The following is a 25,418-nucleotide window of genomic DNA, read 5'->3' on the forward strand; positions in this document are numbered from 1 at the left end:
TCCTAAGTAATTTGATTATCTTTCAAGTATGAAATCTGACTATTAAAACTTTTTCCTTTATATAATGTAGTTTAATGTGTAGCTGACACCAAATCCTTCAGTGCAAGTGCTCAATAAACAAGCTTCAAGCTGTACGACTGCACTACCTACCTACTATTCTTTCAGCTTCTCACTTGTGAGAATGAACTGCTTTTCTTTGTCTTACATAATACTAAACTACATAGGTAGGTTCGGGGGAAAAAAAAGCAATTTGAAGTCATCACCTCTGGCTCTGGGAAGGATTTTATAAACCAATTAATCATGAAAATAGTCGTTTTTGTAAGCCGCCCTCGTTAGTTCTTTCCTGTCGTGGCATTTTACTAATTCAAAACTCCAAGACTTGTTGTTGTGTTTTTTTTTCTAACGTGCAAGTTCACACATGCTCAAGTTTAATTAAGTATTCATAGAGCCAAGTTTCACAGCGGGCAAGTCCAAGTGAAGTAACTGGAAATGTCACATGTTCGAGCCCCGCTCTGAATGTGTCTCCTGTGGATGAGCCCTTGGCAGAGACTCCTCCAGTATCTGCTCCCTCATTCCGCCTGGATCCGTCTTTGAGCATCAGCTAAAAGGCCGACGCGTTAAAAACGTCCAGTAATTCCATCTTCAAAAATCCAATCATTTTTACTGGCGTTTTCCGATTAGCTCCAGCTCTCGCGTCATAAATTGACTGGCACATATTCCCCAAACAACAGACGTCTGTCACAGCATATGTAGACACAACCACTGGTGGTTACAGCGGACGTGCTACTCTAGTTAAGAAGTGACAACAGAAGGCAGGAGGAGGCAATGTTGGTCTCTTGCTTCATTTGGTTCATCCTCAATAAACTACTGCTATCAAATTTCCTGTCAGAGTTGAATCACTTAATTCCCCGCAGTCAACTGATGTTGCACAGTTTGAAATGAAAACCGAAAGCTTCACCTGAATCGAGCTTGACATCTTCGGATTCAATCAAGAAATGCTTGTTAACAAAACCTTAATCAGTGGGACGCTTTATATGGGCAATTTATTGTATCTGGGGGTCATCTAATGATACTCTCTCACACAGAGACATGCCAATGAAACAATTATTCCATTAACTGCTCATAAATACCTCATTTAACATTGTTAGCTTCTATCCGTGCATGGAAACACAACATCACACACATGTATCCGATTAATTGTGTGCTGCGTTTCAAAAGCACCTCAACGTTGTGTGGTTTAAAAAAAAAAAAGGCAAGCAATTACTTCACACCGACGTGCATAATATGCTTTCTTTTTTTGAAAACACACTCGAATGGGACCTTTTAAAACTCAACTTGCATACTACTGGGATAAACATTAATAATTCAGAGTACCACACGTCGGAAACAATGTGATAAAATTACTATTTCTACAGTAGTAAAGTCACGAATACCTTCACTGTCAGAAAAGTAAATCCGTTAAAAACGGGAAAAATAGAACGGTGATGCAACACCAGCCATTTGTTGGAGTTATTCTCCCAAAGCACATACATTTTTGAGTGCTGCTGGCCCGAGGGGGAATCCCTAACCATGACAGTGTTAGTACAGAGATCTATCCACAGAGAAATATAGCGATGCAGCAGATTTTATGCAAGATTTGAGTTGGAAAGGCCAGTAGAGGATGTCAGTCTTTTGGGAAACAGTCTTATTGCCTATTAGCAGGAAACCACAGGACAGAAATGTTTGAACAGCAGACATGTGCTTACTGAAATGACAGTAATTCCTCTCCAAAAGTCGTATATCCGAGTTAACAGGGCTGCATTTCTCATTTTTTAGACATCTTCACAGTCAGACTTCAGTTCCCTTTGGTTCCCAGTACCGTGATCTACCGTATATGATTCCAGATTGAGACAGACAGCAATTGCTTAAAATTGATGTCCGTGATATTTTATTCATCTTGAACTCGCTACCTGTAGCACTGCATGTGATGGAGAACTTCCTCAACAGTGTCTGAAGTTATGGCACGCATTATTTATAACTAAAAGTACTATGTCCAAGGTAACTGACATCTACAAAAGCCTTCAGTCAGAGTTTGAGACATCCAAAAAAGCCAAAAAGGAATTCTAGTTTTGTTGGCTTTCATTTACAGTGTCACGATCGGTAAGAAAGAAAGTTATAATAGACAGACAAGAATTTCTAAAAATGTATGTCTATAATGATTTGCCCTTGGTGTGATGGAGGAGTTAGTTATTTCTCAAACTTTTGTACAAACCATGGACTGGTTGGTATCTGGCTGCACCCAGGCTCAGCGGTGCTTTGAATGTTGGCGTGGCACCACGCTCACAAAGACAATGCTGACATGCTGATGATCAGCAGGTAAAATGTTTGTCCTGCTAAAGCATTTGACATTTGCGTTAATGTTAATTAGCCCTAAACACAAAGTACAGATGAAGCTGGAGGAAATGTCATCAGATTTGCAACACAGTGAAGCGATGATGGCATAAGATGTAGTTAAGACCAAAAGTACAATTTATCCTCGGGGGAACATGAACATTGCTTCTAAATTTCATGGTGATCATCCAGTAGCTGTTGAGACATTCAACACTGCAAATGTCAATCTTACAGTGGCACTAGAGGGAAGGTCAGGGGGTGATCAGAATCATTAGGATTATTCCTCTGGGGACCATGAATGTCAATCCATCCCAGAGCTGTAAGCCATCCAACATAGTGGACCAACTGAACGACATAGCTACCCTCGTTAACGCAGCTAAAAAAAAAAAAAAAGCAGTTTAACGAGGACCTTAATCTATAAACACCAGTAAATCTGAATGAGCGGCAATAACTGGAAATATAGTGATCATAAAACAAAGACAACAAATAATTACATAAAAGAGACGAAATCAGACAGAAAAATCATGTCAACATATCCTCCTTCCCCATTTCTTCCCCCAGCTGTGTTGTAGTCGGAGTGTCAATCACAGGAGCCCCTGTGCCCAAGCCAGTAGACAGTCGACAAATTACCATTTGGAGCGGAACCCGGCTATAAATGCGATTGGGTTGGATTTGAGTTGGCTCTCCCGGCTTTGGATTTGAATAGAATAGAGTCTGTCCTCTTCTCTCTTTCTTTATTTCTTTCTTTTTTTTTTCAGAAAGCAAGATTAGATAGAGGTAGGAAGGGAGGGAAAGAGACACATAAAGAGAGGGAGAGCAGCAGAGTATAGACAGAGGGAAAATAAGAACCGCAGAACAAGAGAGAGCATCCGAGGGTCTTAAAATAAATCTAAATTTAAGGCATCGGGAAGTGTGAAAATGCGTGAAATGTCTGTATTATGGGTCTTATTTTTCCACCACCTTGTGATACGTTCCTTTGTCCTCCATGTCTCCTCTTTAGATTATTTTAGAGCAGTCCAGGGTTAGCAGTACAATAGGCTGTGTAATGTTTTATTCATTTTTCTGCTTTAGAAAACAAAATTGGGCTTCATGTTTCCTAAACAAATAATTTCATGTTGTCCTTTTTATTACACTGTCCATTCACAATTCCAGATTTTTTATTAGCTGTACTGAATCACAAACAAGTTGCTTTTGGCAGTTTCACAATTTTCTATTTGTAGCATTGCAACATCTGTAAACCCTCGCCGCATTTTGACAATAAAGTCATTACCATAAACAAATGACACTATTACCAGGAAGATTGTCAGCCTCTAAGGGCCTCTGTGCTGCATTTTTACACAGTGTCCTTTCAAGTCAGATTTTGGAGGAAATCTGCTAGATTGCTAACAACACAATGAGTTTGCGTTAGAGTATGAAAACATACCGAGCCATATTTTCTTTCCCAGCGATACACACTTTGAGAGACGAAACGCTATCTGTCTTGTGCTGACAAGATCCATTTAGACTCGATAAATTGATTACAAATACAAAAATAGCTTCTTTCATGCATTGCCTCAGCATTTGGATCATGTTTCTTACAATATAACAACCGTATACAACTCTGTACACTCTTGGGGAAACAATTATTTAACACGTCAACATTGTTTTTATTGAACATGTTTCCAATGCAGCTATTCATGTGAACATCTCGACCAGATATTGGTATTAACTCAATGAAACTATACAGATAAAGAAATTGTGACATTTCAGTCCATGAAGAATTATGTGCAATAAGAAGGAATGGGGAGAAAAAAGTATTGAACACATAGTTCCTCCTACCTGTGCTTATTAGATTCAGCTGGGTTACTGCATATTGGTAGGTTACTACTTCTGCTCCTGAGAAAAAGGGTTACCCACCTCTGAATGGAAGGGGGGAAAAAATAACAGTTTGTGTCTGTGTCTGTCACACAAGAAACATCTCATGATGGGTAGAGGCAAAGAGCTTTCCTAAGACCTCTGCAAACAACATTGTTAGCTACATAGCAATGGCACTGGTTACTAATGGGTTTGGGAACTGCTGAAGGCTTCTATAAGGAGTTGGGGGAGTTGGGACCATTATCCACAAATGGAAGGAATATGACTCCATCATGAACGGACCCCACACAGGAGCTCCTTGCAACATTTCCAACCAGGCAGTCGGAAAAACAGTCAGAAGAGCCAAGGGCCACTCCTGTAAGCGGCGGGTACAGTTGTCACAGAGAAAACAATAGGTAATGCACTCCACTATCATGGTCTCCATGCATGATCCACCAGGAAGACTCCATCACTGAATAAAAAGCATGTTGGAGCATCATTTGAAATGTGCTACACAGCATTTGGCTGTAGATTATTAGGAGACTGTAGCGTGGTCTGGAGAAGAAATGGATATCATTCCTAGAAGCATCATGGTATGAGGCTGTTTCTCTTCTCATGGTACCTGCAGAATCCGAATCATCAAAGGGAAGGTGAATAGAGTCATGTGCTGGAGTCTTTCTCGATATAAATCTGTTGCCATCCATCAGGATGATAAGGACGAGACAAAGGTGGACATTTCCAGCAGGACAATGATCCAAACCAATCTACAAAGGAGCTGGTTCCAGGGGTGGAAAATAAAGGGGTTGGATTGGCCCAGTCAATCACCAGACTTTAACTCAATAGAGCCTAAGATCACCAGCAGACCCTCCACCCCCTGAATCTCCAAGATTTAAAGACTGTGTGGGGAAAATCCCACCTGAGCACTGTGAGAGATTGGTTTCTTTGTGCAGGAAGCCTTTTGAAGCTGTGATTAGTTTTATTGAGTTAATATTGGCTTAATACCAACGTCTGGTATAAATTTTTATGTGAAAAGCTGCATTGTAAATTCTATTTTTATTCAGTTTAACTTTGATTTACTTCTGAATGTGTAACCTTTATGTTTCTTTGTTTGTAACAGCAGCATTTCTGTCTCTGTCTCTCTCTTTAAACTCCCTGTGCTCTCATTTTGTAGCTCGGTTTTTGGTCTCTACCAACCCTGGAGGGTATAATCTGGCACTTTAGCTGCTGAATGCTCCACTATGTTCACCAGCAAGCTGCTAACCGTGCCTGTTTGGTGCTGAGCAGGTAGTGTTCTGTGGGTTTTTAGAGCTTTTTGAGTAAAAACCACTGCCTGCTGCGCCGCTATAAAAGTGGTGGGGGTGAACCGAAACAGCAGATTTGGGGGCCTGACGTCTGAATGAGCTGAGACTCATTATAAAATGTCTGTGAAGCAGAGGAAGGCTACTGGTTTTAGTTTGGCTGCTTCAGTTATGGCAATATTGACAGTGAGTGATTTTCAAGTGAAATCACTAAACACTTGCGGGTCTCAGCTGCTATGGTCTGACATTTACTTGCTTTTTTTGGAGCTTTGCTCATCTGTTCAAACAACATACAAATGAGGAACAATCCAAGCTACAGTAGATCGAGAAAAAGTCTCCGAGAATAAAGTCTGTATGCATCTGCCACAAGGCTGCAGGAGAATCAAGCCAAACATGGAAAATGACAGCAAAACAGACGAGAAGGACAGAGGATACTGAAGTTTTTAGATTTTTCTAAGTGTTTGAAGTCCCCGGCGTGCTGTTGTGAAGGGCATTTATCTTCATTTCTGACATTTTTATTTCCCACATGAGTGATCTCCTAATGAAAAAGTAATTGATTGGTTAAAATAACGAAAACAAAGGTTAGTTGCAGCCCAACATGTGTCACATTTAGACTTCCACAAGGCCACATTTCATTTCGGCAAACCCGGAGCGGCAGCAGGAGATTCATGAGCTCATTAGTGCGAGTCTCATTAGCCAGAAGCCATGTGATGTCATAATCTTCTGCAATGTACGTACTGTAATGTCAGTAATCTTTGCACTCTCTTCTGATGAGCATTTTTCCTGCAGAATGAGCGGATGGTTGGCAAGCAGGTGGCTCGTCAGCCCACTTTCTCTCGAGTGGATGCTCGCTGGTGTTTGTTTCTCGCGCTTGAGTTTTGATGAATGCGAGTTTTGCCAAGAACATTTCCTGCTACTGACATCGCGTTGGCTAATTAGGACAAATGTAGAAGGTCTCGATAGTTGAGTGCTCTTCTTCCCTGAATCCTGTGAAGAATCTGCGGTTTAAACTGATAAGACATGCACTTTTCCAGTAAAATATTGCCTATAACTTCAAAAAAAAATCATCATTTATTCCTTCTGAAACCTGCAGAGAGCCTGTGGAGGCAGAGGCAGAGAGTGCTGCTGCGACTGAGGTCTGGGTTATTTCAGGATGGTTGTCTTGCAGTCTAATGTGGTTTGGCACTTGTGTGTCTAGTCAGGAGGAGATATATGGCTGAATTTGCCTTGAGTGGCTGGCTGGTTTCTGAATGGATGCGCTCTGGTTTCCCTGGTTGCTGATTGCTATGGTCAAGACTTTTCTTCCTTATTTTCTTCTCTGTCTCCGTTTGTCTTATCGTCCCTGCATCTGGTTCTGTCCTCCTTTCTGCTCGACTCTCTTAATTTCCCTCTCTTTCTCCTTTGTTTATCTTTTCTCCCTTTTGTTTCTCCTCTCCATCCCAATTTATTTTATTTTTGGCCTCTCTGTTTCCTCTTTTGTTTTACTGCTTCTTTGTCTTACTGAAGCTCTCACCCCTGCTCTCCCCTTTCCTCTCTATCTTTGTTTCTCCTTTTCTTCCTCATCCGACCTGTATTATCTTTTCTTCCTCTCTCCTTTCAACTCCTCCTTTCTTTCCTATTTTTGCTCAGTCACTTTATTTTTTTCACTATTTTCTCTCTCACTTCCCTCCTCTCTCTTTTTAAATATCTCTATTTTGTATATTTATATCTCCTCCCCTCACATCACTTTTAAGTCCGTTTTTCTGTTTCCCTCTCATCTTCCTCTTTCTGCTTTCCTGTCCTCCCCTCTTGCTTTCTCTTCGTCGTCTCGTCTTTATCCACGTCTCTCTCTCCTTTCCTGCCTCCCTCTCTCTGCTCTCCCTCTGTTTTTGTGCTTGCTGTTTTAGCATACTCTGCAGGGAGCACTCCTGCGATGCCAATTATATTGACTGAAGAAAAGGAGTAGGAGAGAGAGAAAGGAGGGAGACGCGAGGAGGGAGGGGGGGCTTGGAAGACCTGTGCATGCGTGCACAAATACACACATTCATGCTGATGGAGGGAACAAATAAGAGGGAATGGAGGCTTGAGAGTACAGGAGGAAGAGGGGGATGATGAAAGAAGGGGAGAGAGCTGGGAGGAAGAGGACAGAGAGAAATTGGAGGAGAGCGAATCCGTCTGTGAGTGTAATAGTCTCCCGCTGTCGAACCCGAGGGAATTCACTGACTGCAGAAAGGAGGGGGAGAGAGAAAGAGAGAGAGGTGGAGAGGCATAGATAGAAAGAGACGGAATGAGGAAGAAAGAGAGAGAAAGGGGAAGGGTGGTGGTGGTGGGTGATGGGGAGTGGGTGCGATCACAGCAGAGAAGGAGATGGAGAGATCCAGAGAGAGAGAGAGACAGCAGGAGAAGAAAGATGACTTCAGCCCTCTCCTCTCCAAGCCGAGCTCGCAGGGCTCCACTCCAAGCAAATGTGGCTCGTGACATTAAATAAGATTCAGCGTCATGACTGAGTGTATGAATGGAGAGCATAAGTATATCATAGTAATATGCTGCCGTGCTGTAGCTCAGCCCGGAGAGTCACACTGTCTGTGCAAGCCTGTGCAGCCGGATGATTGCACCGTATGCACTTATGTGTGTTGTCACCGTTGAAAAGGTTCAGTTCACACAAAACACCACAACACTGACGCATAGTTTTATCCACTGTGGTTCAGTCTCTGAGAGTTCTGCCTTCACTTCAGTACAACGGAGGTGAATGGATATTTTCTTTTTTTTTTTTTTTTTTTGGGAAGGTGCTCATGGCATTGAAGAGTTATATTTAATTATATTTATCGATTCCTCTTTTTTTAGCCCGGCAAACAAAAATCCATTCAATTGCATGGTTAGATGCCTCTAGCAGTGAGTGAAGAAAATATGTCTTTTGTAATTTGTGGGAACTGACCCTTTCACCGTTGAAGGATTTTATGTTCCTTTAGAAACTTTTACAAAATGAAAAGTCAGTTCGGGAGCTGAGCAAAAAGAAGAATAAACTCCTGCACACAGTCCAAACTCTTGGCTGTGTTAATTGGAAAGCTACATTTGAGAGACTGTGTCCTCCCATGAATTAGCTTCATTGTTAACTTTGAAGTGACAAAGACCTCTAGTAGCCAGAGCAATTATGGCAGGAGCAAAGGAAGGTGAAGTTATTACAGAGCCGCAAAGTCAGTAGAGCGAGCGAAGATGTCGCGGCCGCGGAACATCAGACTTTAACCCAGCAGACATTTTAACCCTGACCACAATCATCCCCCATAACTGTAACCAAGTGTTTATTATGGTCACCATGACAAAGATCCCATAACCTCATGAAAAGTAGTCATTTAAATCCAAACCACAATGTTTCCCTAACCCCATTAAGCACTTTTCTAACTCAAACCATGATCTTTTCCTACATCTAACCGAACTCAGAGCATGAAAACATCATGTATTTGGTTGTAACTTGTTTGCTTTAACCTCTGTCAGGCGTTTCATACAAGTGAAAGTATGCACCGTATCCTTAAAGGTGTAAAATCAGGAAGAAAACCCAAATAAATGAGTCCAGAAATTTAATGAACGCAGCTCCTTGCACGCAAGGGCTTACAGGCTGATTTGATGAGTATGAAAATCATAAGCTCTGGCCTTTGCAGTCACCGCAACAAAGACAAGCGCTCTCCACCGCCATCATTAAAACACTAAATCAAGGATTATCAATTAGACGAAAGTAGATTTCAGGGAGGAGCGGAAAATCAAGGAGCATTGAAAGTGTTCTGAAAGTTTTTCGGCGGAACAGCACAAAAAAAAGAAAGAAGGTGTTTCACCTTTCAGTGTATAGATGCTTCAAAGTGGCAACAACTAATCCAAAGGCCAAAGCAATTAATTTTTAAAAAGGGGAACGTCGAGAAAAGACTTTTTTAAAAAAGGGGAAAACAGACACCTGTGAAAGGCGTGGAAAAAGAAAAACTATTTCAGGCAAACTTTCACAGAACTCGTCAGACATACGGTACATGAAACTACCCGGTGGTGAATCTGAAAAAACAGGTCGTTTTTCATAGCCGTCGACGGTTTTAGATCAGGGTGACACGAGTTTGTCAAATGACATTGATGGTACAGTGCACACACACATCTGCACGGTCTACTGTACATCTGTCATGCATCCGTGCTTCCGTGCACGAAGACATAGTGAAGGGGGTGTTTGGAGTTTACCCGTCTTTTTAGCTTGACGTATACCTTTATGATGTATATTTATAGCACGCATTAAAGACTGGATGATATATCCGGCCTTTTTTATACCACATATCAGATATATGCTACTGCCAGATATATATATTCTGCCGGTCTGGAACCACGTGCAAGAGCATTTTTATTCATGAGCATTGATTCCTCTAATTATTCTGTTTTCAGAATTATCTTTCCATTTAAGGGCCTCGTATATCCCTGACGTTTTGGCCTGCCGCTGAGTGCGTCAGGTGATCGTGGGGTTCTGCTGAGTTTTATGGTGAGGGAATGACTTTTAGTGGGCTGTAATACGCTAAGTGGTGTTTCAGAAGCCTGACAAGAACGAAATGCACATATAAATACCGAGCGGCTGCGAATTAAGTTTGAATACATTGTTTGAATGAATTACAGTGAGCCGTATCACTCGCATGCCAGTCACATTAAGTCTTTTTAGGAATAAAACAGAGCTTTCCATGAACGCACAATATGTGATATGTTATATAAGTGATGCCTTGCCTCATGATTGACACTGACCTGAGTTCACTCTGGCATTCTTATTCGCTCTCACATCATGCACCATGCATTATGCTGGGGTTTATGTATTTATAGTGTGTGTAGGTGTGTGTATGAGTGTGGCTGTGCTCATGCTTTGAAACCATTAAGGTCCAGGGGGTCGTTGATGGAGCTTCCAGCAGATCTCGTCCAAATTAGATAAATGGTTTTTTGGTTCACTCGCATTTAATTCAGCAGAAATTAATTTATCGGAATGAATGATAATAATCTGTGTGTGTGTGTGTGTGACGTCAACGCTGCTCCAATCTCCGCATCCCTGCTCTTATATTTTATCTCTCGTGTCAAGTGGGTCACCAGATGGGTCTCCTGTGTCGGCCGCCATGACTGTTAAGACCACGTGGAGTGACCCTAATCAGTCAATTAGCCCACGAGGGGCGCCCTAACGATGTCTGGACTCGCCACGCCACTCGGCGTGCACGCACACATATTAAAAAAAAAAACAACAACTGCCCAGCCTCTATTGTTTTTCTGTCTGTGCTCCCATTGTTGGAAAGCAACCCCTCCCCTCCTCTTCCTCATCTTCTTCACCCTCCTTTCCGTCGCTTTGCTCCACCATTGATCTCCATTGTCTTGATTGGGAGTGACAAACCGTAAGGGGCCGGCTGAAAGGTTGCGTTCGTTAGTGGGCGTTCGCCGTTACAGGACACACAAACATTCCTACAGACATGACGGGGGGGAAGAGAGGGAGACGGGGGCCACATGCTCCCTGTACACTGGAGGACACGCACATATATTCTCAAAGTAGTCCCTGGAGGAAAGAGACGTGCCTGGATACAAGGAAGACAGCATACCAATACACTGACAGACACACCCTTCCAGCAGCAGCACACAGATGCACACGATATGCCAAACTTTGGTCCACATTAACATTTCTGCTTCTCTCAACCTTGCTTTGTCTTTCTGTGCTATTTCCAGGGAGACACACAAACACACACTCATGCACGCACACACACACACACACACACACTACCGTACACACTCGTCGTCCTTTCATGTCATGTTGCTGAGCAGTCAGAGACACAGAGATGAGAAGAAAGGAACAGGGTCTGCCTGCAACAAAACAAAAAAACAACAACTAGTCGAACATCCAGCCTCATGTAACTGAGCAACAATTACACAATGAGAAGAGAGGACGTGTTTATGTGTGATTTTTTATGTAGAAACGCAGAGACGGAGAGAGTTGACATGATACCAAAGAAGCCGACTTCAGTAGCACCTGATATATCACAGTTTGGAGTAGTTACAGAACTTTTCTCGACGTGTTTCTGATGATTTTTTAATTGATTTCCGATCAGATCTGCACTGACAGGACTCTTGTCAAAGCTGTAAAGGCTGCTCTCATGAATGGAGTGTGTTCAAAGGCTTTTGGGTTGAAACAAAGTCAGTCTGACCACATCTAAGGGTAAAGGTGTTTTCCAAATTGCCACTCTCAAACGTGGAGCAAAGAGAAACTCTAATTATAACCTCCTACCGGCTATGTACCCGATGCATCCCCAAAGAGCTCCGCGTCTTTGTAGTAATCGCACAAATGTGGAAAACGATGCACGCTTTCATACCGTCTCCCTTCAAAGGCGTAGAAAAAAGCGAAGGAAGTAGCTGTGTGACGAATGAAAAGAAGAAGAAAAAAGTTCAAATCCTGCTTACTTCCTCACCTCAGAACACCTGGCCCATCTCTGCACGGAGTGGACTGTGGTTTGTTAGATTGCCAGTTCTTTGGAAAGATACCAAGGTTGTTGGATGCAGTTCCAACTTCGGAAAAAGGTTTTGGGTGGTGCAACGGCGGTGGAATGAATCACTTCGTTCAGTCCAGTTCAAAGATACATAGTCACTTACTTGTTCACTTTCTTTTCCCCTAAGCTAAGCAGTCTCGAGCGGGTCCAAACTCTCACGTTCGGGTCAGGAAACGAGCCTATATAGAAGCACTGCACACGTGGATAAAAAGTTCAGCACCCTATTTGTGACTGCGTTATCGGATCCTGATGTGTCCGACCGAGAGGTATGAGGTGATTTTAACAAACTTAAAGCTGCTTTTTCTTTTAAATTTCCACCCCGGCTTCAAATATCCAGCATGAGTAGGTGTTATTATATTCAGGGTAAAGAAGGCTCTATGGTATTTTAATGTAAATGCCTTCCATTATAAAACCTCTTTGATGGACTCCTAAATGATGCATTCTTCCGCTGCCTCACTAAAGAAGGATCTGGGTTCCATCCATCGTTTCAAAACAGTGTTTGTGTTTCTGACAGCGCTGCCAAAAAAACACAGCTCTATTTATTTATTCTGCAAGCTCATCTTGGACTTTGGACAGTTTTATGTGTTGGCGCTTCACTAGCTGGTTGATTTTGGCGAACGTCATCCATTAGCCGCCTAACCTTGTGGCCTTTTCAATTTTTATAACTCCCTCTTTGATTGAAAGCTCTGTTTTCTTGTTTGTGCCACGGGATGACATTTCCGTTGTGTTGCGTGTTTACCGGGAGAAACCTGCTGCCTGTTTGCGTCTGTTGGACGGACCCTGAAGCCTGAATCCAGACACACAGAGTTTGTGCGTTCACGTGTGTGCGCGGGTCGACGGACGACAAGGGGCGACTCCATTTCTTAGGTCAAGCTTCGGGTCACCTCGGTTGCCCTGGTAACCCCGTTCTGGCTGGGTTGCTTGGCAACAATCCTCTTTTGTTCCAAATGATTTAATTTGAAGCATATCTTCCCTCGTCACCCTTTGCCTCACTGGCTCACCCTTCTCTTGCTCTTTCTCCTCCTCCTCCTCCTCCTCCTCCCTCGCTCTCTTTCTTCATCCTCCTCAGCCTCTCTCTCTCTCTCTTTTTTTGCTGTAGCTTTAGGACTGTTCTCGTTTTTTTTTCTTTTTCTAATCTCGGCCCTTCCCGGGGCATCGAGAGCCCTATGCTTTTTTTGCCTGGAGTATAAGTCGCGGCTGTTATCGGAAGGTTTTATGAGTGGATAGGTGTGTGTGTGTCTGACAGAGTGTGTGTTCATGCTTGCTTCTGTGTGTCAGCGCGTATATGTTTATGCATTTTTTGAGCATGATGCAGAGGGGTGTGTGTGTGTGTGTGTGTGTGTGTACCTGCGGCTCTGTTCACGTACATTGTGTCACTTATACAGCTGTTTTTTATTGTTACGGCACGGTTTCTATTTGAATATTTTTCGAATATATATATATATATACACACACACATGTTATGGCCAAAAGTATGTGGACACACAACATCATCACTCTATTATGTAACTGTAGGACATGTGACTCCAAAACCCTGAGCATTAATCTGCAGCAGTAACCTCCTGCAGTCTTCTGGGAAGGCTTTTCAACATGGCTGCAGTGATTTGCTCCCATTCAGCCTCACGAGAGCATTAGTGAGGTCGAGTGCTGATGTTGGGAACAAAGTGAAGTGAAGAACTTGACCTTACTCTCTCTGTACAGGGGGACTTGTCATGTAAAAACAGGAGCGAGCCGCCGCCCCCCCCTCCCCAAACAAATTTGAAGCGTGCTGCAGCGTGAAGATAAAACACACTCTCTGCTCTGTTCACATATCTCATATGGCAAGTTATGCAAACTCGCACGCAAAGCGTTCGGCGCGATAAACTGTGACCTGCTGTGAAACTTCACATCCGACACCAGGGCTACATTCATACATGTAAAACTTCAGGAATTAACTCGATTTTGATTTTTTTCATCACGGTTTGCTCGGAATCATCAGTCTGGGTAACAGAATTACGCTAACGTCATTATGATATGATTCCTCTGAAAGACAAACAATGATATTAAATTATCACCGGGTGTGCAGGTCAATTTGATGCTTATGTAAGAGCGTTATTGTTCTCTTCTTATTGCTGTTTTTGAGTGATGGGTGTTGTCTGCACACACACACACACACACACAGAGTGTCGGTTCTGACTCTCCCCATCGCAGGTCCAGTGATCTTAGTAAAAAGGGCAGACTTCTGGTAATTGACTACTCATTTCTTTAAGTGGCCTATTGGCAGGGGCAGTCGGTGTGTTTGCCAAGGCATTAAAGATTTCACTCTCTTTATCTTCCCGTGTGTGTGTGTGTGTGTGTGTGTCAGGCAGACAGACAGATAAAGCTCGCTTTTCCTTTTTCTTATCAAATGATGATTTCTGGGTTGGTTCTTTGGGACTGTGTGTGTGTGTGTGTGCACACCGACGCACTTAGTGGCCTCCTTAAAAAATCAAAAAATATCTCTGCGTCTTCCGTCTGTGTCCAATCGGTTCATTTTTATTTTATTTTTAAAGAAGCTTAGCTGGCACAGCCCCCTAATAATGAACAATTGCCAAAGTGGGTTACAGTGCATTACAATACAAGGGAGGTCTCGAAACTCTACAGAGAGATGATTATGGAGCTAATTATGATGTAACAGTAGCTGACTAATGAGTTCCTCTATGATGAGTGACTGCATAACGAATATCTGGCAATAAAGTATAGGTTCAGATGTTTTTTGAAAGAGGTTTCGGTCACTTTCATCTTTCCTCCTGTCGATACAGGCTGTAAAACAATACCTCCCTAATGTGAATAAATGTAGGCCGTGTTCTGTGCAGAAATGCTTCCTAAAGTTCATTTATGTTGCTTATATTAGTCATTTATTTTAGATACTGCTACTTACTTTAGTTACTGTACTGCTAATCCTAACCGGTACCCTGTAAGCCTGAGATCTCTAACCCTGAGACAAGACAACAAGCAACAAATTAAATCTGATTTGAGGTTTTAGGAGTCTTAATCAGCCAAATCAAGCGGTGTCTTCGTTTCAACAGTGACATGGCTGTTTATAGCTGGTGTACTGTCCAGCCACACACACACCTCCCCTCAAAATCAGGTAATAATGCAGAAGAACTCTACTGCCAGACAAGAATGCTAATGGCTGGTTCTGCAAAAACCCGAGTTTTCACACTCATTGCCAAAGCTTTTTGAAATCCTGTGCAGGGCTGACTGCAGATGGTTAGGATCAAGGATATGGTATATACATTTTTTTTGGTTTTGTTTATTTTTTTGGTCTTTTATGCCTTTATTGATAGTACAGCTGAAGATAGACAGGAAGCAGGGGGCAGAGAGACACACAGTAAATTAGCCGTCCGATGCGGGATTCGAACCGGGGCCAGCTGCAGCGAGGACTATAGCCTCCACACACGGGGTGGCCGCTTAACCCACTATGCTACCACATTTAAGTTAACGTATGGTGAGGGCAAGGATAACCCAAAACACACTGATGAGAATGAGGTTGATCATAACATCAACGCCGGTCTCTTGGATTAAAGTCTGATCATATTTTTTTGGGCTCGTTACAAATAGGGCACCTCATTTCTTGGACTGGCACTGAATAGTACTTGATTTTTCTATTTTTTTTTATACTAGAACTTGATTTTTAATAACTCAGATTGCTGACGAGTTATATTAACCAGCTCAACTTGGTAGATTTTGCTCCCCCCCTCCCTTCCTTCCTCCGTAACTTATGGAAAAACAGCTTTTGAAAGACTTCAGACCTTGTACGAGAGGAGGGATAAATGATGTGGCCGATAGCTCTTTCAGTGTACTTACTGCATTAAGACAAGCTTTGGATAAAAAAAAAGTCCAAACCTGTCCTTAAACTCTTATCCACTTACCGCTGCCCTTTCTCTCCACCTCACCACTTCTGTCAGCATCCTTTCATTCTCTCTCTCTCTCTCTCTCTCCTTTTTTTTGACTTTCCGTCTCTTCACTCTGCTCTACTTCCCCCCATCTCGCTCTCATTGTGTTTTTATGCTCTTCCAGTCTTTTTGCCCCCTTTCTAAGTCACCCTGTCATTTCTCCTCATTGGTCTCATCTATCTATATATGCTTATTTCTGCCATGTCCTTCGCTCACCTCTCCCTCTCTCCCCCCTCTTTCTTTCTCTTTCCCTTCTGTTTTTCCCCTGTGCTTTTCTCTCTCTCTCTCTCTTTCTCTCTCTGTCTTTCTCTGCCTGGCAAATCATTATTCTTTTTCTTTTGTCAGCAGTGATGCTGCTGCCCTTTTCTGCAAGCTGAACCCCTCTCTCCGTCTCCCTCCTCCCTCCACCCTTCTCCTCAACCCCGCGCTCTCTTTTCTTTCTCATAGCGCTGTTCCAGTGGCAGGGTGGGGCGGCTGGCTTGGCGCCTCAGTGCTGCTGCAGACTCACTGCTGGGCTGTGATGGTAGTGATGTGTGTGTGTGTGTGTGTGTGCTTGATGGAGGATATAAGGCCAAAGAGAAGTGGAGGGGGAGATTGTCTGAGTGCTGAGCTAACTATGTTTGACAGGCAACAGAGGAGGGGTGGGGTATGAGGGCTGTTGGAGGTAGTTTGCAGGGGGTACTTGATGGGTGGAGGGTGTCGGGGGCTGTTTTGGTCTCCCAGAAATCCCTCCGCCAACCCTCAGCCATGAGAAAAAAAAGGCGGGCTGTGAGGAAAGACTGAGGGATAAGGAGTTTGTTTGTGCTAAGACGGCAAGCGGGGGTCCTCAAATCCCAAATACACAGCCCAATCCCACCCCTCGCCCTTCTCCACTTCCCCACCCCTTAAAGATTAGAAGCAATTTGTTTGGCGCCTTCACATAACGGCGGCAGGACGACAGAATGAGAATCGCAACAGCCGTCTCTCTCTCTCTATCTATGAAAGGCTGCAGAGCCGCACAAAACAAAAAAAATCAGGCGGAAAACGAACGGCTTTCGATACATCTGCTCCGCCTCGCACTTCAGAGGCCCCGAGAAGTGTTTGTCTAAAAAGGGAAAAAAGGAGGAGGGGGGTGGGATGGGAGGTGGAGGTGGAGGTGTGGGGCGGTGCGTGGTGGTGGTGGTGGTGCAGGGTGGGCCTGCCGGTGTGGAGATGTTTTTGCATTTTGTTTCCATCCACTGGGCAAATGTTCAAATATCTGGTTTTGATTTTTGCGTCTTTTGACTCAACAACAAGGCGGCATGCGAGGGGAGTGAGGGATGGAGGGATTAAAAAAAAAAAAGAGGTTAGAGGTGGGCAGAAGGGCGCACACACACATACACACACACACACACACACACACACACATAGATACACACACACATATACTCACCCAGGGGGATGGGGAGTAGTTGTGGACAGCTGGGCATAGATGGATGGTGTGGGGGAGGTTGCTGTGTGTGTGTGTGTGTGTGTGTGTGTGTGTGTGTGTGTGTTTCTTTCATGTGTCCTCTGTATGTTGTTTTTTTTTGTGCATGTGTTTGCATTGTTTCAAACTCGACCTGATGTATTTTTAAGCACATTTTTACATATTTATGTTCGTCCTGTGAGCCGCGTTGTTGTTTGCGCTTGACGAACATGCATGTATCTTTCTGTCTGTATGTTTTATGTGTGTGTGTGTGTGTGTGCGTCTCAGGGGGCGTGTCAGCAGGCTTCCAAGTGTGTGTGCGAGTGGACACTTCTCTGTGTGTGTGTGTGTAATGGCCTGTATCATACCATGCCACATCAAACCGCACACTGTTGGCTGAATTTCCCATCAAATGCGCGTACAAGCATCAGCAGCAACAAGACACATGACTCTGTCTTTCACACACCACAGCCCCGTATACTCTCTGTGCATCTGCAGCAGAATGTGGTCAACACAAACATGCACGCAGCCTCAACCCCCATGCAGATAAAAACCATCTCATAAATCACGCAGATACTTCATCTCACACACTTGTGCACAAACAGATAAATTCCTCCCTGCAAAACAAATACAACTGCACTCGAGTGCAAACCAACGTCCACGGTACACACTCCTCGCAAACGCAACCACACCTACGCACGTCTGCGCGAACATGTGGATAATAACCTCATTACACAAACACACACACACACTTAGCCCAGAACTGCAAGCCGAATGTACACACACACATGCACGCACTTGTGTTACAGTAAATAAAGTTCATTAACCTGTGCTAATTAGCAGCAACACCGTAATGCTTCCCTGGGAGAACAAAAAGAGGGAGGGAAAGAAGGAATTAAGGATGGAGGAAGGCAAACGAGATGATCGGGAATAGGGGAGAGGAGGAGGGAGGAGAAGGAGGCTTGACAGAAGGGCGAAAAGAGGTGAGGGAGGACGAGAGGAAACCGGGGAGGACGCAGGGGCAGATGGAGAGGAGGAGGGGGGAAAGGATGGAGGGAGACAGATGGATGAGGAAGGAAGAGAGGGGGGTGAACATGGAGCCAAGGTGGTTTGAATTTTTCACTGTTTGTTATTTTTAGTGGAGAGAAACCAGGGGAAGCTATTTGTACTAAAGCAAAAGTTCAATATTTTAGGAAATATGCTTATTTGCTTCGGCCTTGAGGGGGAGATGAGAAGATCAATATCAATCTCATGTCTGTTTGTTCTGGACCGGGCCGGAGCCGGGATTTAGGAATTAGCCTAGCTTAGCTTGAAGACTGGACCGGTGCATACTAATCTTTAACTCATTTCTGTCCCTCCAGTACAATCCCGAGCGGACAAATCAGGGATAGCGGTGCATTTTATTGAGAAATTCAAATGAATGGATCATTTTTAAGACTTTGCAAAGTCATCCAGTCGGCCTGATTGACCCCTTTGGTGCTTTTTTTATACTGTAAGACCAGGAAAGAGCAACAATTTCTCATATTTGAGAACATTTTGGGCGCTTATGGCTTAAACCAGGGGTCTACAAACTACGGCCCGCGGGCCACACCCGGCCCGCCTAAACTATTGGAGTGGCCCACTTAATGATCCCAAACAATCCCTCTAACAGCTCCTCCTGCCTGGACCTCGCCGCTTACCGGGTCCGTGGACTTAGTGCTCGCTGCGCCCTCTCCGCCACTGTCGAATCGCAACTTATCGCAACTTTCACTTCCTCCCGCATTAAAATCGCAACAAAAATGTAAAAAGCACAGCAACTTTCACCGCAATTTTTTTGAAAGTATCATGACAACTCTAGGTGGGACTGATATCATTTCACTTATAGACTGACCCCGGCCCCCCATCACAGAAAGGCAAGTTGATGTGGCCCGCACCAAAAAAAGTTTGGGGACCCCTGGCTTAAACTATCGAAAAATCGACTAATCATTACAGTTCTTCCAGGAAGTGCATCCGGTATCTGGCTTCTTATAGTACAGCAGCTAGATGCCTCGCAAATTAGTGCAAAACAGAATGCACCCTATGTGCTTACATACATTTTCAAATCAAGAAAAAAAGAAATCTGAAGATAATTAGAACCAAGCACAGAGGGGGGACACAGAAAGAGCAGGCTAACGAGCAGCTCGTGGCCAGGTATTCTATCGGTACTCCACGTAATAACACACACACACAAAAACGGGACCCACTCGACCCAATCTGACTGAAAATAATTTGGAGCCTGTGTTATTAGAAACTCCAGTTACAGCATGTTATTCCGCTTGAAGCCACAAATTGCCATTTTTACATTTGTTTGTGTTGCAAATAAACTAACTAGACGCAGTGTTTTGTTTGCTTCCCGATAGTGAAGGAAGCTCCTAATAGCGAGCGCTTGGGTCGGGGTGTTGTGCCACCTGCATCCAATCTTTGTGCTAGGCCGAGCACATCCCGACTGCAGCTCTTTATGTAACGCATAGACATGAGATGGATATCGATCGTCTCATCTCAGAAGTCTCAGAGAGGAAATGAATGAGCCTGTTTTCAGAAAGAAGAAATGTTGAAACTATTCCTTTCCTTTCTCGCTTTTGTTCTGTCATCATCGGAGGGCCCTCGAGCTCTTCACACTTCCTCTGTTGTCTCGCCCGGCTTCTTCTTTCCCCACACTCCTGTTTTTTCACGCACACACACTGTTTCACTGTTTCCCGCCTTGTTTTTTATCACCCACCCTCCCTCTACATACCCTCATCCATCCATCTTTCCCTCTCACGCTCATCCCTCCCTCCCTCCCTCGACTTGATATCCCAGTCAGCCTTCTACCTCTCCGTTTTCTCTCACCTTGTTGCCACTGCGGGAAAGTGTAAATTGTGTTGCTTTAAATACCCGTGTCTTCCTCGGGCTTATAGCTTCAGGTGGGCGGCAGGGGGGGGTGGAGTGAGTGAGTGGATGTGAGGAATGAAGAAAGAAAAGCATGCCACAGTGTTTAACTTAACGTCTGCTAAAGATAGATAGATCTTTCATTTTTTGCAGCCCCGGTGTTTAGCCAGGCTTAACTGTTTAAACTCTGGTTGAACCCCCACACCCCCACACACACACGCTTTAAATTTGCACTTAAGTAGCTTCAGAGGTAAAAAGAACAGCTGTATGTGAGGCTTACAGGGGTCATGTTTGCTGCGAGCCTGTTGTGTTTGTGTAAATGAGTTTGAACCCGCGGATGGGTTGGGTGTTCCATCAGGCCAGTTAGTCTGTGTAATTAAATTTGCCGACCACGGAACGTTTTATCTTATTTCAAATAGTAATCTCTCTGGCGCCCGTCTTAATGCCCCGCTGCAGCGGACCCCGCCCGTCTCGCCGTCGAAGGACTGCTCGTGTTGATTTGAAATATTGCTAAAGGATTGATTCTGCCCACACAGTTACTCCAACTAAATAAAAAACAAACTTATCCGAGATTAATATTTGACCGATAGCGCTAACAAGGTGGCTGCCGTGCTCGTATACCGTACGGCCTGTCAAGTGATTTGTATGCATTAGCGGAGCTTTGGATTTAAGAGTACGTTGTCATTATTATTAGAATATTTAGACCGTATGCTTGGTGAGAGTGAGATTAACCTTTGTTTATTAGCTTGCATTAATTGACGTGGAAACTTTTTGTAAACTGTGTTGCAATCTGTCGGCTCCCCTGTAGCAGCATGGGGATTAAAAGCCTTGCTCAAAGACACTCCAGCAGTGTCAATGAAGCTACAAGCGCTGCCTTTTTTGTATTTTCAGATTTGCCCATGGAGAGAATTCTGCAGACATCTTCTCACTTCTCCAACCTTCAGGCCTCCAGATCAATCATTTGAAATATAGATGTAATAACAAGAAGGCAAACAGATGTGTAGAAATGACATTTATGGATTAGATTTATGGAGTTTAACCTCTTCATCTTTCCTCTGCCTATTGATGGGCTGCTATTTATTACAAGGGAAGGCTTTGTTCTAGCCCGCAAACTTTATTTAATCTGCGGTTTTCAGTTTTTACTCCATAGATTCTGAGGAATCCTAATATTTCAGGCTGAATCTTGAAGAAATTTCTACAATTTTTATGCCTAATTTACAAGTTTCTCCTTTACTATAATGTTGTAGCCATAAGAAACATGACAGACTTTAATATTTTACTCCGGAAATGTTAGAACGCATGGTGGGGAAAAGCAGGTCATGCTACATGTGATGTTGTTATGCAGTGTGGATTATTTTTTAAAGATATTTCAAATGACAGGTGAAAACACAGTGACCATGGAGAAGGATAAATATTTGTATCTGCATAGTTTTTGGAAAATGTGCCCACTTTAGAGGCAGATATCTCCTCGCGTTCTGTTCATCGCTCTAATTGAGCACTGAGAAATGTTTTACCAGCACAAATGTCACTCCGAGCCTCAAACACAGGTTGTTCCTGGTCAGAGATGCCAACACTCCGCCGCAGCCAAAGATAGGACACGAGTTTGGCTAACTTGTCAGAGCTGGTTGTGGTTGCTTTGACGAGCGATGCGCTGGGACAGCCAATTTACCCAAAGCGTTCATGCCAAGTAGAGGAGCTCTTGCGATCAGCCACAAGAATTAGCACAAGACGCTATTAAAGGAGACACTAATCCGTGGTGCACTTGACCACACATTCAGCCCTCAACCATCACGGTGCTTAGATAAACTAACCACAAGGTCAGGGCTTGCAGTAACACACCACAGAGAGCAAAGTCTTTGCTCAGACACGAAAGGCTCTGGAAGTCTCTAAGCGCTGTTTGAATCCTGGCAAGCGACGGCTGTGCGTTAAGACCTGTTGTGCCTCTGAATCCTCCCAGAGGCAAACCCGAGGGTTCTCTTTTCTTTTCTAATAACTCTTCTCTGAGACGCCGAACTGAAAAAGATGCCCATAAGTCGCTGCCTAACCCTGCTCTCATCTCACGTACCGCAAATGTGTGTTTCTGATACAACGCGAAGTTACTTTGCATCCTCTCCCCCTCCTCTTTCATGTCTTGATGGGAGTTCCGCCGAAGCGCACTTAAGCAGATGTTCTTCCTGCAGAAAGAAAAAAAAAATCAATTCCACCGCCGGTGCAAGGATGTGATAACGCTGCTCCACGCCGTATATAAACCTGTCTCCCGCTTGACAATTTGGTTCCAATTAAACTATTTATACACGCCATATTTTCAGGGGTGAGGGGACCGCTTTGAGGCATATCTTCTTATGAGATGTTCCCTCCGTTGGCTTGGTCTTGTCGTCAATTATGCCATTTTTTTTTTTGTTTTGCTCTGAGATTAGGTTGAGCGAGCGCTGGCACGTTTCAGAAGCGAGTAGGAAGGGAAGGGAACGGGAGGGAAGCGCGAAGCGTGGCCGAGCATGGCGCCAAAGCTGAGATAACATGGCAACAACAAAAAAAAACGCCATAGTGGGCATGACTTACCATAACGAGGGGCTTGCGTATTTTAGCATACATCCCTTGTTCTGATTCACGTAATCGTCTGCCGCCCTCGCTGAATGCAAAGAGCGGAATTAGCCTGCACCATCACCCGTTATCAAGGGAGTGCTGTTAAATACCATCATTTGAGCCAATTTGAATACTGTTACACACCCCGACAGTTCACCGTTCAGTGGTTTTTGTGGTGTTCCAGCTCCAGCTCCAGCCTCCAGAATCCCCTTCATTATGCCGTGCCATTTGTATTCTTTTTTTTTTTTCCTCTTTCCCTCTGACCTGCTCATTTCCATAATGCCTGTCCCATTTGAGCTTGTTCTGTACCGGCCCGATACATATGCATGGTGTTAAAAAAACTGACACAGATATTGACAAAAGAGGGTTACAAAGCCATTAGAGGCATGAGACAGTGGCTCTCGTTGTTGCTTTGACCTGCCGAGAGCCACTGTCTGCCGCGGTCTCTTCATCTTGGCTGGTCCCACAGGTCCTGCAGTCTCTGGATGCCGGGGCTGCTACTGACTCATCGCTCTTACATTGGCCTCGCAGACATACAAGCAGATAGCCATTTGTCTGCTTTTTTTTGTCCCTCTGACAGCATGTCCGCGTGTGTGTGTGTGTGTGCGCGCATTGTGTCTTTGCTTTCAGAAAGACAGATAGAGATATATAGATAATCTGACAAGCAGAGAAAGAGATGGGCGGGGGTAGATAGAGAGAAAGAGAGAGAGCGAGGCAAGTAATGCATTTTGTGGGTTTATCTGATTTGTGTGTTGGTGTGCGCTACTATTTTTGCTTGTATTTTCATATGAGCACTCTCTGACTTGTCTCTGCCGTCTCTGTATCGCTCTGTCTTGATAAATTTTCCATTTCTCTCTCTCTCTCTCTCTCTCTCTCTCCCATTACCTAGACGACGACCCCTTGCAGCCGGTGACCACAGATGAGACGGTGTCCGTGGGGGGCATGGTGACACTGACCTGCCGGGTGGCCGAGAGCGACAACTCCTCGCTGCAATGGTCCAACACCGCACAGCAGACCCTGTACTTTGGAGCAAAGAGAGGTGAGAGGGAGGAAAGGGCTCGGGGGGTGTCAGTGTCGAGACCCTGCGTCCTGCAAATACATCCAAATGTGACTAATTTGCACCTTGGTAACGGTTTTTACAGTTCAGAAAGGGTGACACGTCTCTACCACAGAGATGTTTTATGCATACATGCCCACATATATGCATGCGTGTCGGCCTGCGATCCGTTTTTTTTTCGGTTTCCAAGGCTACATGCAAATCGAGAAAGAAAGGAAAAAAAAACTTCTGCATTTTAAATTTAGTTCCACCATTTGACAGCTGGATATAACAGATAGGAAGATAAAAAAAAATAACATCTGTAAGCTAACACAACACATGTGAGTGAATCATATCCATTTCATTCACACCCTTCCCTCGCCCCGTACTGTTCGACTCGGCGCTCTCTCACCTACACACATCATTAAGTGGAAGAGCCAATTAGGGCTCAGATAAATGCTTCAACATCTTGGTGTGAACTTCTGCACGCGTTTACACCTTTTCACCATCTGGCTGGGATGTAAGTTGATGAACAGGTATTTATTTATTCTTGAATGCATCTTAGTTTTACACTTTTTGAGATCTGATCTCCCCAAAGTACATGGAATAACTAGTAACTGCGGTCTATGCCGATAAAAAAACCTAATCAGAGAGGCTTTGCTCTTCTCCTAAACATATTTGCTCAGGCATACTGGTTCCATACGAATGTAACTTTTAGGAGACAGGGCTGCAATAAAGATGTTTGCTACTGCATCTTTGCTGAACAAGCCGCTAATAATTACTTTGTACACAGTGGATCAAAAGCTTTGTTCAAGAGAAAAAAAAAGCCCCAAACAAAGACATCAGGGAACTGAGATAGCAAACCCGTTATTGTAATATTGTACGGTGCTCAATAAGTGCTACAAATATAACAGGGGACAAAAACAAACCTCCCACAGGTTAAAGTCTGCAATTCAAACAGCAACTTTTTTTTTTTTTTCACCAAGAAAACCTGTCTCTGCTTTTTAATAATCCATTTTGTACAAATTGATAGGCGAACTGGCTGCTGAGGCCGGCCGACTTTAAAATGATTTTTTTGAAAAGAAAAGACTTCCCACTCTTTGGCGCCGGGGCCTGACAACATCACAGACAACAGACCCTGTATTTTAAAGAAATAAAAAATAAAAAGTGGGCGGGGGGGGGGGGGGGGGAATGACACTGTAAATAAGGACTGACATTATAAATATGGAGCTTTGGTGCTAATGATTACTTTTGACTGCGTTGGCTCAAACCCGCGGTTCAAAACATTGTCGGGGAGTGAAAGGGAGCATGCACAGCGGTCGGTTTGAATATAAAGAAGGGGACGTGGCGAGTCTGTGATTGCAATAAATAAAAAAAAGACATTTTCTTTTTTATTTGACGCGATGAATGAAAAATGAAAATTCCCTAAAATGAGAAGTAAAGTCAAATGATTTTAAAGAAAACTTCAAGTCTCATGAGCTTAAACTTTTGGTAGTCCTTTGTTCGGCATCACACAACAGACTTGATACTCGGGAGTGAAAGGAGGAGAGAGCACGGTGCAGA

General features: G+C 43.9%; 1 protein-coding gene across 2 annotated transcripts in view; it reads left to right on the forward strand.

The window, feature by feature from the left end:
• The window catches only part of cadm3 (cell adhesion molecule 3), an 80,895-nt gene that overhangs the window by 12,756 nt on the left and 42,721 nt on the right, over positions 1–25,418 (forward strand). For both annotated transcript variants that reach the window (XM_010740422.3, XM_010740423.3), the window contains exon 3: positions 23,709–23,858. In XM_010740422.3, the coding sequence (XP_010738724.1) occupies positions 23,709–23,858 (150 nt within the window). The remainder of the gene's footprint in view (positions 1–23,708; positions 23,859–25,418) is intronic.

Source organism: Larimichthys crocea, chromosome II (assembly GCF_000972845.2).
Source record: "Larimichthys crocea isolate SSNF chromosome II, L_crocea_2.0, whole genome shotgun sequence".
NCBI lineage: Eukaryota > Metazoa > Chordata > Actinopteri > Sciaenidae > Larimichthys > Larimichthys crocea.